The sequence below is a fragment of the Geospiza fortis genome, unplaced genomic scaffold (genome assembly GCF_000277835.1).
Source record: "Geospiza fortis unplaced genomic scaffold, GeoFor_1.0 scaffold53, whole genome shotgun sequence".
NCBI classification, from domain to species: domain Eukaryota; kingdom Metazoa; phylum Chordata; class Aves; order Passeriformes; family Thraupidae; genus Geospiza; species Geospiza fortis.
This window is the reverse complement of record NW_005054305.1, coordinates 1,549,733-1,566,175: the sequence shown is the minus strand read 5'-3', so window position 1 is coordinate 1,566,175 and position 16,443 is coordinate 1,549,733. Positions and strand designations below refer to the sequence as shown.

General features: G+C 40.0%; 1 protein-coding gene across 1 annotated transcript in view; it reads right to left on the bottom strand.

Moving 5' to 3' along the window:
• Positions 1–16,443, bottom strand: part of COLEC12 (collectin subfamily member 12) — an 84,897-nt gene that overhangs the window by 4,820 nt on the left and 63,634 nt on the right. The window contains exons 2-7 of the mRNA XM_031066524.1: positions 14,000–14,122; positions 7,818–7,916; positions 4,328–5,374; positions 2,425–2,913; positions 2,186–2,322; positions 1,336–1,445 (exon numbers count right to left, since the gene is read on the bottom strand). Of these exons, the coding sequence (XP_030922384.1) occupies positions 1,336–1,445; positions 2,186–2,322; positions 2,425–2,913; positions 4,328–5,374; positions 7,818–7,905 (1,871 nt within the window). The 5' untranslated portion in view covers positions 7,906–7,916; positions 14,000–14,122. The remainder of the gene's footprint in view (positions 1–1,335; positions 1,446–2,185; positions 2,323–2,424; positions 2,914–4,327; positions 5,375–7,817; positions 7,917–13,999; positions 14,123–16,443) is intronic.

The following is a 16,443-nucleotide window of genomic DNA, read 5'->3' as shown; positions in this document are numbered from 1 at the left end:
AGAGCCCACGGGCTCAGAGATAATGCCAAGATGGCAACAGCGTGCCCTCACTCACTCCAAAGCTCTCTGACTGCACCAGAGGTGGGCATCTTGGGAGGAACAGCAAAGATCCATGTGTTTTAGGGACACGTGCTCAGGTGGGAAGAGAATTCTATTGAGTTTTAAGAAATGCACACACAGTATATTTACACACATCTTTTGAGATCGTTAGCTTTGATGGTGAAATTGAAGGTAGCAAGTAAAAAATCTTGCAGCAAGTGTTTCCTCATCCTGTTTTTGTTTAACGAGTTAGAAATGCTTCCAAACTCAGGATTTAAAAGCTCAATTTTCCTGAATAAACAGGTTGTTGAAGGGAGCTTGTGATTGCTGGCTGACACAGTCCATGCTCAGCTAAAAAACACGCCTGCCTGACACAGAGCATCCAACCAGGCTCCTGGGAGGACACACAACTTTCCAGAAGTAATGAAATACTCCAACAATCTGTAGCCAACAGCTCTGAGGTTATGACAGAGCACCTAAAACCATGGTGCAGTGGAAATCTACTAAAAGCAGCACCTTACGTAGGATCAGTCACAGTGCTGCCATGAAGAGGAAGAAAGATGAAAATGGGAAAGGAGAAAAAGGGGAAAATATTATGGCTCATTTGAAATGAATCTGATTTTTCCATGTTTTTCATCTAAATGAACACCAATGAGATCACAGCTAATCATTTCGTAACATCTGACTGACTGTGTAACCTGTTTTTCTGAAGCACAGCATGTTGAGATCTATAAACTCTTTAGTCTATTCCTCAGTATTAAAAATTTGGGTGGTTGCAATCTGTTCCATTTAGGACAAATTAGGTGTAGCCCTAGGACTCCTGGAAAGCTGCCAATTCAGTTCTCAGCTGGCTAAAGCATAGACACCCTCATTTCATGCATTTTCCTTATGTTGAATGCTTTCCACTTGGATTTGGGCTTTATCTAAAGACTGGTCATTTTTTATTAGAACGAGTACTCTATTTATAGCCAGTTGTAATGCAAATAAGGAAAACTCAAACCAAAACAGTAAAACTGTGCTTTCCATCTCAACTTTGTAATAAAAGTCAGAAGCAAAAGTTTTGGCAAGAAACACTGCACTGCATAGTTATGTGATTCTTTCATTCAACATTCAGTTTTCTTTCTGGCAAGGAAAGGAATCCTTGTGCATGGAGAAGGCAGAGAGAAAGAACCCCAGCACCCTCAGTAACAAATTAAATTATTGGCATCTACAACCTTCTGGATTCATTAGAAAATTTCTAGATGCTGCTTTTAGAAGTGTCAGCAAGAGTGCCAGCACTGCTTTTTATTTACGTACGTGTAAACTGGTAAGGATCCATCCAACCATCTCCACTCATTTTCCTTCTCTGTATCTGTTAGTCCAATCCAGAAGCTGCCTTTCCCAATAATCTGCCTTTTTATCCATTGCTGTGAAAGAAAGAGCTTAGTCCATAACAAGGACAACGGGTTTTGGCACCAATAAACTACACTGGTTTCATAAGCCTCTTGTTATTAGAATACGGTGGCCCAGAGAAATTTTTCTAAGCTGAAGATATGTTTCAGGAGTTGGCCTTGGGACCCCTTGCCCAGACTAGAATCCCTTTCATTGTTTGCAATGAGGTAGAGAGAGCTAGGCATGAAAATTGGGTTGACATAAAGCCACAGCTAATATCTTACAGGCACAAATTGAAAAAAACCCCAAGAGTAAGTAATTGTATATTGACATCTCCACTGCCATGTTGAATAATATTAAAAACATAGTTAGATTAAAGATACTTTTGGGTCATACTAGTCCTAGGTTGCATGTATTAAATCAGATAATTTAAAATGAAATTATAGTCACTGCTGCGAAAAATACTTTGATAGTACACAAGGCGTAATGGATTTCATCTTTAAAGGTTCAAAACTCCTACAATTCTCAGCAGCTTTTCTGACTGCTCTGTCCCCACCAACTTCAGGGTCAGCATCAGTTCTGCTCACACTACCCTTCTGCACAGGGAGAAGCTGCTGATCAGGCACAGGGTGGACAAAATTCTAATGAGCCAATCAATGTGTTTACTTCCACTATATGAATCCATGGTGCTCTCAGCTTCCCAGTATCTTGTGGTTTCTACATGTTAAACAGCTTCAAACTTCCTCCTTGAAAACCAGCAAGAGAAGGTAATTACCTGCTCCTCTTTGTCGTTGATGATAACCAAGCGCGATGCTTTCTCTTCACAGAATAACTTTGCATCTTCAAAAATTTCTCTTTCAGTTGAAAAGTAGTAGCACTTTTCCATATAGTTCTTCCAACGGGGTGAACAACCTGTGATGTGAATTTTTTTTGTGTTAAGCCTGTTATTGGTAACTCAAGGGAGCAGTGATAGGGCCAGTAATAAATGAAGGATGCAGTGTGTTGATGGCTTACCATTAGCCTCAGGCACGGGCGTAGGCTGGCTCTGTAGCGCCATTGGCATCCCTGGGCCTGGCGGCCCTGGTGGGCCAGGTGGGCCCTTGGGACCAGGCAGCCCAGGTACCCCAGGAAGTCCAGTTATTCCTCGTGGTCCTGGTAACCCTGGGCTTCCCACCGTTCCTTGCAGGCCTTGAAATCCAGGTGGGCCTTGGGGCCCTGGTGGACCATCCTTGCCTGGTGGCCCTGGTGGCCCTGGGTCTCCATTTGGTCCAGGCAGACCCGTCTTGCCAGGAGAACCTCTCTGACCTTTGGAGCCAGGTGATCCTCTTGAACCTTTCCCTCCTTTTTCTCCTGGTGGCCCGGCTGGCCCAGGTGGGCCCTTCTCACCTGCAGGTCCTGGTGGTCCAGGCTCTCCTTTCTCTCCTTTTTGTCCTTTTAGGCCAGCGGGGCCAAGAGGACCTTGAGGGCCTCTGTCACCTTTAGGTCCTCTTGGACCAGGAGGGCCTGAAACAATGTAAGCATACAAAGTGGGGATATGCACAGAAAACAAACCAAAAAGCCCACGTGGGTTGGGCTTGTTTAATACATCTCAGACCAGCGCCACTGGATATTCAACAACACAGAAACTGGGCTAACAGCTGCTTTCATCAGTACTTGTAATAGTGCAGCTGCTTTCCAGGTCCTGTATACTTGACCCAGGTCCTTTCCTTGACCTCCACACAATACAGGATACAGAAAATGCTCTGATACACTCAGCCATGTGAACTGGACAGTGACACCATGTCCCAGGTGACCAGCCAAGGTGTCAGTCCCTACAAAACTCTGTGCTACTGGTTTATGCACTAGTGCTGTGTGCTGGTGGTCCTGTTCCCTCATTCTGCCATGCTCCCTTCTTCTTCTAGTCTCATCTCTCTGATCTTAGTCCTAGGACTCTTTCTCCTGATCCTCGTTGTTGGTCTGTTAATAACAGGGTGTCAAAAAGAGACAAAATGATGGATAGTGAGCAAAAGGCCAAATATGGGAAAGACCAGAAGTTGCAAATTGGCCAGCTCTAACAAGACAGGGACGATAACTCACGACAGGAAATGGCAATACTGTGACAGCAATAAACAACAAAACAATTTGGGATTCTGTTCATGGATGAGCAAATCTCTTGTCAATACCTTCCCATCCCCAGCACTAATCTACATAATTCAAACTCCTCCAGAGATAGACTTCCAAGCTGGAATCATTTAGGCCTGGTTGAAATGAGAATGGTTAAGGTTACTGACATGTAATCTTGGCTCTAATGCAGCCTTAGTTTATTTGGAGCAATGGATTTATATTCGTGATTAGAGGTTTAGGCTGGTTCACATCTGATTGGAAATATGAGTATTCTTTTCATTTGGGATAATATTTGGCTGGGAGAAACCTCCTAAACCTGATGCTATTTATTTCTGGAGAGAATAAAGTATCCCAGGATTAAAAACTAAGCAAAGTAGGATGTTTTCTGGCAGACTAACAACTGGCTTAAAGTGAAATAGTAACTTGTTTTTCAGTAAGGGTGGACCTTTCTGGGAGTAGTCCAACATATATTTTTTAGCCATTTCCTCCTTACTGAGGATTGGTTTCTTGAGGTTCCACACCTTCACTCACTTATTTTAGAAACTAAATCAAAAGCAGATCCAGTCAGTCAGTCAGACAGAATAAAATTCTGCTAAGTCAGAACCTTCTTTCATAACATCCCCATTTTAGCTATGTAAAAAAGGCATAGAAAAATCAGTACAGAAAATTCAAGCTACATGTTCATTTCCAAAGTTTAGGATTAGATAATGGAAAACCCCAGGACTCTGTACCAGCATGCACTAACTTCCACAGAACTAAAGAAGGAATGCAAGTAGGAATTCAGCACACACACATCATTAGGGAAGCTGCATACCTTGTAGGATAGTGAAGTTCTTGATGAGCTGGCCATGTTTGGAATCCACCAGCTTCATTTCTTCCATGATTACTGACAAATTGGCAACTTCAACATCTAACCTTGACCTCATCAAATCCTGTTGCACCTTGAGAGATGCAGAGTCTATGCGAATATTGGCTAGTGTGCTGTTCATAAAAATCAGCTCATCCGAGTGTTTACTTAAGGTGTCCGTACAAGTTGTCCTGACCTCATTGAGATCACTCGTCAGTGTCCGTAGATGATGAGCAGTGTAGCTGATGTTGCTGATGATATTGACTATATCAGTTTCAAAGACCTGGAACCTTTCTTCTAGATTGGTGAATTTGGCAGCAGTTCTGTTTTCATCTCCTTTATGCTGTTCCTGGAGATCCTTTAGACTTTGTTCATTGGCTTGGGCAATTGTGGTGATGTTCTCCATCTGCCCACTGAAGGAGCTGAGCTGACTGTTCATGTCTTCAAGTGTATCATTGTTGGCTTTTGCCATTGCTGAATTGTTGGCAGCCAAGGCCTGTAAATTGTGCACTTTCTCCTTAAGCCAGTCAGTGTCCTTCCGGGCCTGAAGGACAACCTGCTGCAGATTTTGAAAGTCATTCTTGATTCTTAGAATAGCCGAGCTTGTATCTTCCATTGACTTCTGTAAGACACTGATAAGATTTCTTTGCTGTATTTGAGTCAGGTTTAAGTTGTTAAGGCTCATGATGACCACATTATGAGAATGCTCTTGGCTTTGCAGGTTTGCTTGTATATTACTTGTGTCTTGTTGTAGATCGTTGATATAGCCAGTATATGCCTGAAGAGTCTTATTGACACTGATGATTGTGAAAGTGTTACTATCTAAGGCACTTTTCATTTGGTTCTGCCTATCATCTAATAAATTTCCAGACTCTTGCAGCTTCTCCAGTGTGTCTTTGTTTCTGCTAGTTTTCTCTGCAATGTCATGAAGCTGCTGACGAAGAGCCAGAATGTCAGATCTGAAGCTGGACAGTTCAGTGTTAGTATTCAAGGCTTTTTGTCCAGTTTGGTCATCTGTTGTACAGGGAAAAAAAAAAGGAAAGGCTTTATTTTTTATTTTTTTTTAAACACAGTATAAAACAGCACAGTGTATTTTAAGAACAGTCAGGTTGTCAAACTGTTCAGTAGAACTTTTATGCTATTTTTTCCAGAAAAGAGCAACTACTAAGCATAGTTCTGCCTCTAGACAGAGAAAAAAAGCAAAGAGGAATTGATGGAGACCTGGTGTCTTGCTGAGGAGAACAATACAGTGACTCTGTCATCACAAATGGGAAAAACTCGGGTTAGAAACTGATGAGTATATGCAGTCAAGAATGCTGTGTTCTGAATGAAAAGTGAATGGGAAACAGAATTCAAAACATTAAACAGGTACCAGCAAGTGTAGGTTTTGAAGTTACAACTGGATATTGCTGAAAGATCAGAAGTTTATTTTATCTGTTCATGTTTTCTTCTTTCTTTTCATTGCAAGTGGAATACCTTCATTGTGATTTAGTACATATAGTTTCAATTTTTAAAATCTTGGGTTTAGCTTTAAGTAAGTTCTCATACTTATTTTAAAGCAATCTGGGTTAGAGACAAAAGCTTTGCCAGCAGGCTACTTCAGATATGTCAGGATAAGATATATTTCTGGTTTTCTCTCTAATACATTACTATTGCTTTTAATGACATTTATTTTGCCATTATTGTTTCCTCATGTTCTGAGTTTGAGGAAGGCAAAACCTTTAATCTTTGAGGAACATCTCTGCCTGTGCTTATATTGCCCTACGGAATACTTCTGGAAGCTTGTCCAAGTATGATGAAGCATTTGAGACTGCACAGCCTATCATCCAGGACATAGAAACCAAGGAAATAAGCAGTCAACACTGCTCTCAGGGAAGACTCCCTTGCTTGACCTCAGTCACTTCACTATCCTGCTCACAGTCCATATATTTTTGTCCTCAGCTACGTGTAGCTATATTTATGAATTAGTCAGTCTCAAGTCCATAATTTCAGATGATGCCAAGAGAGAGCAGTATGGTTTTCATAAATTACAGTGAATACAGCTGTGTATGGTGCTTTTGTCTGGTGTGATTGAATGAGTCATGATGCAAATGTCAAATGATGGCTTGTGAGACTTCAGCCTGAAGTGTTTGTGGAGTCTTTTGTGGATGGACATCTTCCTGAGCACAGTTCCTCTCCCTGCCGTTTCTCTCAGTCACAGATCGTCTCAGCTCTGACTCTATGTTTACCTCTAGGCTGTAGCTCAAATTATACTGTGTTCCTCACACAGCTCTGACAACTGCCAGGTCCACACACAGCTAATCCCTGAAGGGCTGTCTTCCATTCACCACCCGCTTTCATCCTTCTGGCCCTACAGCACTTCTCTTACTTTTATGTCTCCTACTCAAACTGCTCCAGAACTTTCCTAACTTCCTCCATGGCAAGCCCACTTAAATGGGAATGGATGATCCTGAGCATTCATCCAGCACTGTGTAAAAATGTGTGGCCATGAAAGAAGCAAAGGTGCTCCAAGTCATGAAAATTTAATCAGCATAATATAATAACCCAAATAGAATCCAAAAGGTTGCACAAGCAACGTTTACAGAAGTAAAATGTAACATTTACTTCTGTAGATGTGTCAGTAAAAGAACTGAATTACCCCATGTTTTTCAACTAAATGTAGTGTACAAATACTTTAGAAGCCAGCTCCTTTTTGAGGGAAAAAAGTTGTAAAACTTTACAATGAAGCTGCAAGCAAGGAAGTTTTCCTAGAAATACATGTCTCAATATATGGTTTACAAAACTAGACAAAACTTATTTCAAGAATCACATGCATGTATGTGTATATTAATGCTTCTACAATAAAAACTATATGTATAGGAAGAAAAGTAAAAATGTACACTTAGAGAGTAGAATCTTTATCCATGATTTTTTTTACATCTTCCTGAAAATTGAGAACTTGAATAGTGCTTGGAAGACCCAAACACATAACAATTTATGGAAGTAATACACTTGCCTCAGACATAAGAATTTTGAATAGCTGATTATTTGTGTACCTTGCAAAGTGGTCTACAGTTTTGAATCTTAATTGCTAAAACAGCATCAAGATGACTGGGTGACAGGTGCTCATTTTATGTAGAATCTTTTGTGCTGTAGAACAACTTCTGTTATGTTTTAGATCTCTACCTCAGAGAAGATTCTCTCCTGAGGACAACATTTAAGTGTCTGTTTATTTAAATATAAATGCTTTCAGAGTGACTTCAGTGGGAACTGTAAATTTGAAGTATTCTTAAAATGCTCTTCTAAGTAGAGCTGATCTGAACTATTTTTAAGTACTTTCCCAAGTACTTGAGAAACTGGAATGGAAGTGCTGTATCTTGTCATAGGCAGAGATTTTTCGGACAAATTTCCTGCCTCAATCTGCAGGAGAACACCCCAGGTCCATAATACAAAGGGGCTTCGCTTGCAGGTAGATTACCTAATTTCTTCAGATCACTCTCCACTTCTGTGAGCTTTTCTGTGTATCTTCTGTGGGATGTTTCCAGGCCACCTGTCACATTGTCCATTTTTTCTACAACTAGGGGAGAAAGAACAGTGTGTTAAGAAACGAAGAAAAGGGAAATTGTGGAAAAAGACTAGTAAACAATAAAGCAAACAAAACCCCACACCATTATCACCAAGCAGTAAAAAAAGAAAACGTCTTAAAATTGCCTTGCTTGCCATTACACACTGCTGTTGCTCTGTGAAATCTTGGAAGGATTAGCTCCTATTTGCTGGTGGACCCAGAATTCTTCTTCAGTCTGCCAGCAATCCCTAATGATTTTTTTTTGCCCGTGAGAAATCTCTCTCCTGAATGAGGAAATCCCTCTTTGTGGGTTTTCCTCACAAACAAAGTAATTTTCTTTTAACAGTATTTCCATGCTTCCAGCACAGTGCTGTGTGGCAAAGGAAAACTGATTGCTAAAGGCTCAGATGTATGAATGAAACTTCCTTTAATTTTGCTATGAGCCATTTCTCCTTCAAAAGAATTTGTTTTTTTCCTTGTGCCTTTTCATCATTAAAAGTTGCCACCTGGATAGCAAACTTAGGACTGAGATAGTAATTACTAAATGTTTTGGGGGGTTTAAACATATTGATAATGGTACAGATTACTCAAAGCAGTCTTGAAATGATTCTGCCTCATTAAGATTGAAAGGATGGTCATTCAGGAAGTGCAGATTTATGACTGATGTGCCCTTTATTTTGTAATGCCAGAGTACTTTTCTTGCTACCGAGACATTCAATTATTTGATGAAATTAATATGGGAACGGAAAAAGCAGAGCAACAAATAAACAGCCCGGGGTGGCTTCCAGCAGCAAAAATGTGAAATGCTTGCAAGGCTAGAGGTAGCCTACAGCTTTCACACTAGACTTTGTCTAACACCCTTTGGCATTCAAGCCACAACTAGGAGTAGAAATTGCTTCTCATAATGAGATTATTTAGTCCTTTTGCTACACTGGGAGCAGAATGGGTCTGTAACAACCCTGGGAGAGGCTACATGAGTTATTGTGCCAGCTCCTTTTTTTCAAACAGAAGAAATAAAGTGTTTCCCATCTTTTGAGGCTCTGTAAACATGTGTGGGATAGGGGTACCTCTAACTCTTTCTGTCTGTGAAATGATCTGCAGCTAGGAAAGAGTCTCATAAAAATTGTTGCTATGTAAAGGTTTGGGTTTTCACAAGAAGTGAAATTTAGGAATCTTTTTCTGCTCATGAGCAACCACACGAATCCCAGAACTTTCAAGTGTAGTCCATCATGTACTCCTTCTTTATTAACGTTTGCGTTTGTTTTTCTGATTCTGGGTACCGCAGTTACACTGGAGGCTTTTGCTGCTTCCCCAAAACCAACATGAGAAAAACAGACCAAGACTATCTGATGGAACATCACTGAGGAGTTACAACAGAGAAAAAGGCTCAGGGTCTTCAAAAAGACCATACAGCCTTTGGTGAATTACCTGGCTGCTCCTTTCTAGGCTGCTAACAAGCCAGTAAAAGAGAGACTCTACTGTGTGTGCAGTCAGTTAGAGTGTGGCTTTTTGTATTTGAGATGATAGATTGCTTGCTAAACACCAGACCCAGACTACAATAAAGGCTTTGCTTTTTCAGAGGGACAGTTGCTCAACATCTTCAGCTTTAGAAAGCATTTTCTCCCCATTATAGCACTAATTTTTCACTGGTTCTTCTGCCCATTAAAGTTGTCAAAATGCTATATGCCATTTTTCCTAAATGAAACCAGAGTTGATTCTCTGTTTGTCCTGCCCTGCTGTCTTCCAGGCTGGAGCCCAGATCAACAAAGGTCCTTCAGCTACTTCTGACACTCCACTGATGCTTGTATACTCCTATGCATCACATGCAGAGAGAGTGAGGACTTGGCTTTTCCTTCTGGCTCTAGGCAGCTCCCTGTTCAGTCTGTGGTGTCTCCTTGCCAGGGCATGGCTCACTCTGAGCACTTAGAGGGACCTTATGAAATCATCTGTATTTAAAAAGCAGGCCTAATTCAAGTGTTTCTGCTGAGCCTGTGCCTTGACTAGCAATGTCACATCACCTCTGATTCTTGTTAATTCAATTTTAGTGCGATATTCAACTGTTTCCCCAGTTATACAACAAACTTGGAGTTGGCAAATGAATATTATTAGTAATTAAAAGAAAAATGTAATTTCATCCTTTTGCTGTCCAAATGAATGCTAGTTTGTACTTCAGATCTGAAGTTTGTAAAATTAAACTTTCATATAACAAGTATGTTTTCATGTTTAAATGAAATCTAACACTGGAAGCTTGAGTTAAAATTTAACCCTGAAGAGTCCAGAGCAAATGTAAACAAAACAGTAGTAATCCTATCAATAAGTAGTTGTCTGGCAGTTAAATGAGACTGAACAGAAGTAATTATACAACAGCATCTGGTATTTTCATTGTTCAAAGTGAGAAAAACCCCAAACCACTGAACTCCAGCAGCAGAAACAAACCTGCTAGTCTCTGCAAACCTGATTGCAGGGTTAGCTCAAGGGCTAAGCTGCCATCCCATAGACAAACCAATGCATGTATTTGCTTTATATTGGGATCTTATGGTCAAATAAATCATAGGTTTGGGGAACTTGATCCCCTGCCCAAACTCCTTCCCAAAGCAAGTTGTAGCTTATCTGCTTTTCTTGCTATTTACCTGCAAGTGGAAAGGATGAATTTGGGAGAGACTGAGTAGCAAAAGGCCAGTGTTGGGTTTTGTTGCTCTTGGTGTCAAAAGAGGTCATATGGACTAATGGTCCTGTTATTGGGAATGTCTTTCCTTCCCTGGTAGCAGCTCCCACCACCATCTCTGGATGGAGCCTTCAGTGATATGTGAGCATGTGGAACACTCTCGGAAGTGGAAGTCACCTCTAGAGAGTGCCCCAGACTTGAACAGCCACTTTCCACCTTCTCCAGAAAAAGGCAAACAAGCAGATCAGCTGTAATATCCCACACAAAAGGCCACTCTGCTGCTCCCAACAATCTGCTCACTCTTAAAAAGGCAAAGCTGTGTATGTCTTAACTTGCTTTTGGTTAACTTCACCTTAATTCACAGCTTGGTCTCTCTGCATTCTCATCTCAATTCCTGACAAGATCACAGTGATAAAGATCCTCTAAAGGAAGCCAAAATTTCAAGTAGCTGCTGACAAGAACAGTGAGGACTGTCTGCATCTAAGCCACTATGACAAAATGTGCCATTTCACCAGTATGCGTTGGCCCCAGGTAATGGCAGGCAAACTATGTCTGGGAGACAGACAAAAGAAGCAGCTGAAAGTCACGGTGGGCATTACTCAAGAAGCTTAAAAACAAGGACTGACTAGAGAATAAAAACTACCAGAAATTCAAGCTGCAAGCACTCTCTTACTGGAACGAACCACAGGAAGATCATTCATCTTCAATAGACTAATCTGACACTGGCTGGTGCCAGAAAAATTATAACTTTGTATTTTTAATTTAATTTAATAAAGTATGTGCAAAAATTGCAGATTGCTTTATTAGTGTTTTAAACAACAATTTCTCTTCTCAAAGCAGAAGGATACTAAACTTGCCTTGTAATTCCTTCATGTTTTGTTTCCTTGTTATTCATTCATGTTTTGGTTTCAGGGTTCTCCAACATACTATATAATTTTTACCACTAGTTTGGAGGTTTGTTCTATGTTGACTTTGCCTCCCATTGAGTTATTTTTTTGCTTGCCATATTTAATCCACTGATTAGTACTTTTAACATTTTAAATCACAAAGGATATTTAAATGCGACGTAGGAAATGAAAGTTTTAAAAGTAGTTTTGGGCTTTATAAACACAAGTGTGGGAGGCAAATTTAATGGAAACTTAGCTAAGAGACTGAAAAAATCCTTGATGCCAGCAGAATTCCTTCTTCCAGTGTAATGTTGCAGTAAAAAAGAGAAGCCAAATTCTAATATAGAGAGGAGAGTTTAAGAACAATATACTTTTATTCTGAATTTTGTTCTTCCTTTAAGGCCTAATCCCTTCTCAACAATCAAAACTATTGCAGTAATTAATTTGAAAATGTACTGTCAGCTGGGGTTTTATCTAATTTATGTTTTCCCGCAAATTAGCATGTAGGTACGCTGAAGACAAAACTCTGAAACTGCAGGTACAAAGGGCAGAATTAGTGTCTGACATATAACCATTTGCTGCTTGGTGTTACAAAAGGAATACTTGGATTCAACAAGACTTTTGTCTCTTTGCCCCTTTTCCTTGGCATTCAAATGTTGCAATCACCAATTTGGTGAGCAGTGGAGCGGAGGTCACCAAAATGTCTTAGGGTCTGCAACCAAGATATGCATTATCCACCTTCCTACAATCCCTTTTACATTTATTTTTGGAAGAGGAAATTCTTTTGTCCTTGTCCTGGATAGCTGTGATTAGGTACTGCCATGACAGAAAGACTCATCCCTAATGAGTGACTTCTCATTCAAAGAAGAAAGTTTAGAAATGAGTGAAGCAAAGTTTGAGCCTCAAGTAGAGAGCAAAGCCTGGGGAAAAGATGGTGCTGGGGCCCTCATAGAGAGAGAAGCTTGAAAACGAGATTGAAATGAGGAAGGAAAAATCCTTCTGGAGAGTTTCCTTATTGCTACTGCTTCCTCCACACATGCAAATCATTTGCCAAAGCAAGATAAAGAACAGTAGTCCTTCCAACTTGATACACTGCATCCGATGCTGAGTGAGGGCTCAGTCTTCTGGGAAGCCCCAGAAATGACAGTTTTATGTAAAACTCTTGAGGGAAATTCTGCTAAATCCCAGTCATTTAGTGGCTGAGTTAAGTCTGGAAAGATCCCATTCTCATCTGATGTAAGCAGATCCCTACAGATTTATACCTGCAAAAGGCCTCCCCTAATCCATTTGACCAAATCATCTTATATTTATAGATCAAGAATAAGTTTTTGAATCCTGGAAGGCTTTTTGTCCCTCAAAATCTGATTTCCAGAGACCAGTTACTTCAGGAGATGTATTCACATAGATGTACTGCATTATTTTAATATTTGATGTAAATTTGCCACCTTCTGTCTGCTTTCTCATGAAACAAGATTACCTAGGTCTGTCTATCTGTTCCTGACGTTCTCTCTTTTCCCTGGATAAATCTTCCATCTAAACAAAACAGTTTTAATTTTCTCCCACTCAAAACTGTGCCAAATCCTCTTAAATAATTATTTATCCTTTCTATTTCTACAATTTCCTTTTCTTTCCCTGGCAAAGGACCAGAGGTGATGTCAGCTCTGCTATGAGTGCAGCTGCTGGCAGCACAGGACACACTGCATGCTAATCACATGAATATTTACTCAGCTCCTTGGAGGGGTTTTGGAGCTACTCTCAGAGCCATACTCAGCCAGGTAGTTTAGAACTAGCTTGGTTTACTCTGCAACAAGCTGTGATATCCTGTTATAATGCTCACAATGATTTTGTTCACTTTCCTTTTCATGCCAGAAATTCACATCTTATTTATTTAACTTATTATAGATGTAACTGCACAATAAGCAGGTCTTTACATCAAAACATTTTTATAAATGCCTAAGTGGCTACAGTTAATTAGTGATAAGGATTTATGGGAATTTTAAGCCACGTTTTCCAATGTGCCCAACCAATGACTTGCACAAATGAAATTCTCTCCATTTCTAGGTTGCTCAACTACCAGAATCTTTGAAATTACTGTTAAAAGCATCTAAGTGTCTTTGTTCATCGCAATTATTGTGGATAGCCAATACACTGGTATCTCCTGGTTTAATTTTTCTTCTTCCAGATATTTCAAAGTAATATTGATACTACATTTTGTTCCTGTGATAAATATTATATTAGTAAGATAGTCTTGGCTGTTGCACATGTTACATAGCTTTGTGTCTTCCAGTACTCCTTCTTGGTGGAGGAATGTTCATTTTGTTTTAACTTTCTTTTCAAATGCCTAATCTGGTTTCAAAAATCCATAGTTATTTGAAAGTGAAATTCTAAGGCCGTAGTTTATTGTTATGTACATACAAAAAGCCAACATTGCCCAAGTACTGATATTTAGGCTAAAATGTGACAAATTGCCTGGCTAGCTAATAAGCGACAGTGTGTTTGGACGATCGTCTGAAAGTGAAATGTTGGTCTCAATGCATACATACCTTTATATCCCAGAATGGCTACAGTGATTGTTAACAGGGCACATAAAATGTATAATAAGATGATGGAGAACTTCAGTGCCCAGTTATTTTTACACTTGGTACATTGGCTCCCCTCCTGAATACCTGCAACAGAAAATTTAAATAAATTTAAAACAATGGCAAAGAACACATTGCTGGGTTTGTCTCCCCATCTCCTTTCCTCTGTTTTCTAAAGAGCAAATTATTTATCTCAGCAGGTGATGTTTACATATGGGGTGTCTATTTGCCTATGCTGCCAGGATAAAAAATCATGGTGGTTAGAACATCTGCTCAGTGAAACAATCACTTTGGGATTTTAGCACGTGTAAGAAAAGTAGGTTCTGCTTCACTGGACAACCTCTGGCTTTCCCAAGAGGTGGCTATTTTCTGATTGTGCTAACAAGATTCTGGTGAGTTTGAGAAATAAAACCTTTATTAGCGTCTTCTCTGTCAGGCATCACACTGCAGGAGCTCTTTCTTAGCATTTGGTATCCCTATGGGGGCAATAGGACACAACAAATGTTCTGGCAGAAAAAAACCACAGAAATAAAAGAGCATTGTGAAAAACTGGTAGGAGTAGTTCTGCTTTGTAGCAATCACCACAGACAGTTACCATGCAAGCACTTTCTTTCCACAATGACACTTGCATATTTTTGGCAGGTTTTGGAGAACACTATTTCCACAGAAAAGAAGGGATGCTTTACTGATACAGTGATCTGTTCACCCACAGAAAAAGTGCTGGTGAATTTTTCTTTGTGGACAAGCTTAAGAAAAATGGCCTCAAATTGATGAAAGAAAACAGAGCTTTACTATTCTATATTTAAACTTTTTTCCAGAACAGCTTGATATCTTTGAGTCTATTATGGAAGCAATTTTCCTATTTTCCTCTTTTGTGCTCCTTGGGAATAGCTCAAGAGTGTTGGGAGCATGGGTTATTAATCAGAAGCACAAATGTGTAAAAACCTGAAAACTGGAGCGATGTGCTGGAAGAAACAGACGGGATTTATCCATCTTTCCAAGGTGCGCTAAGCAGGCCAGGATTAACCTAACTTTCTGTGTCTGTCAGAAAATGCATTTCTTTGATGTTTCACTCTATTTGTGTACTATTAGGGGAGTCCCACAGGAAAGCTTTAAGCTCTAATAAATTCTATGTACCAGATTACTTAACTAATCAAAACTTGCTCTGTAGCTTTTTATGAATAACTTATATTTCCCCTGAGGCCTAACACACAGATGATTTTACTTTTCCGAACTCATTACCTTCTGCAGAGTGTTTTTTTATTTTTCATTTTTTTTTAAGAGAAAAGCACAGGCCACTTCCCCTGGGTTCAAGAAGGATGGGTGACCAACATAATGAGTTAAGTCAACTGCATTTCTCTCTCCAATGACATTTTCCAATGGCTTCCTTTAAACCTAAGGTACTTGAAGAAGGAAGGATTACCATATTGGAGTAACTGAGGAAGAGGATTTATACAAATTTATTTGACAAGACATTTTCTTCAATCTTCTCTGCACATATACTCCCTGTGGTTAAGGTGGAAATGCATCTATTTTCAGGTCTTTTCCACATTACATCATCACATGTTTTTCCTAAACTTTTCAGGTGTGACATCACATTCTGTTGCCACGTGATGAAAGTGATGTCATAGATTTGGGGTCCTTGTGGTTTAGGCATAAGACCAGCTGGGAACATCTGGTTCTTTTTTCAAGAACATTATGGGAAAATGAGACGAAGGCTTGTAAGCATAAACTCAGGAACAGAAATTCCAGAGGGTAAAGGCTTCTCTTCTGCCCATGGGGTGGGAAGGGAGGGAGCTGGCACAGAGACAGGCAGCTCCACAGCCCATTTATGGGTGACTTGGATTTGGAAGGGTGGTAACTTCTGCACCAGAAAAGAAAAGGTGAAGGGTCCATAATTCAGCAGTCAGGTTGGCTCATGGATCCTGATGCATGGGCTGACTTGCTTTCTTTGGTCTCAAGGAGTTTGCTGGTGAGGAAGCTCTAACTGCTGAAAAAGCATGAAAGGGAAAGTGCAGTTTTCTAAAGGTTTGCAATAGGTATTTAGAGACTGAAATGATCTCACAGTGGGAACTTGGTGGTGTCTGGAGCACCATATTGCTGGCCTTAGCCAGTACTAATGGGCTCATTGAGTGCCTGTGCCCTAAATGCAAGGCTCCTTCTCATGGAAGGGTTTAAAATTCCAATTTCGTTGTCTTTAAAAGTTCCACATATCCAAAAACAAGTTTGGAGCAAAACTTACATCACATTCACTTTCTAAATACACAGACAAACAGAAAGCTTGATCCTCCCTATTTTAATGTTAATTGAAGCAGGCCTAGATCCTTATCTGGGAAAAATGATGGACTGCAGAGGTACAAAACACAGAGAAAGGCAGAAGTAAAAACAAAGCCTTTGGCAGCAATTGC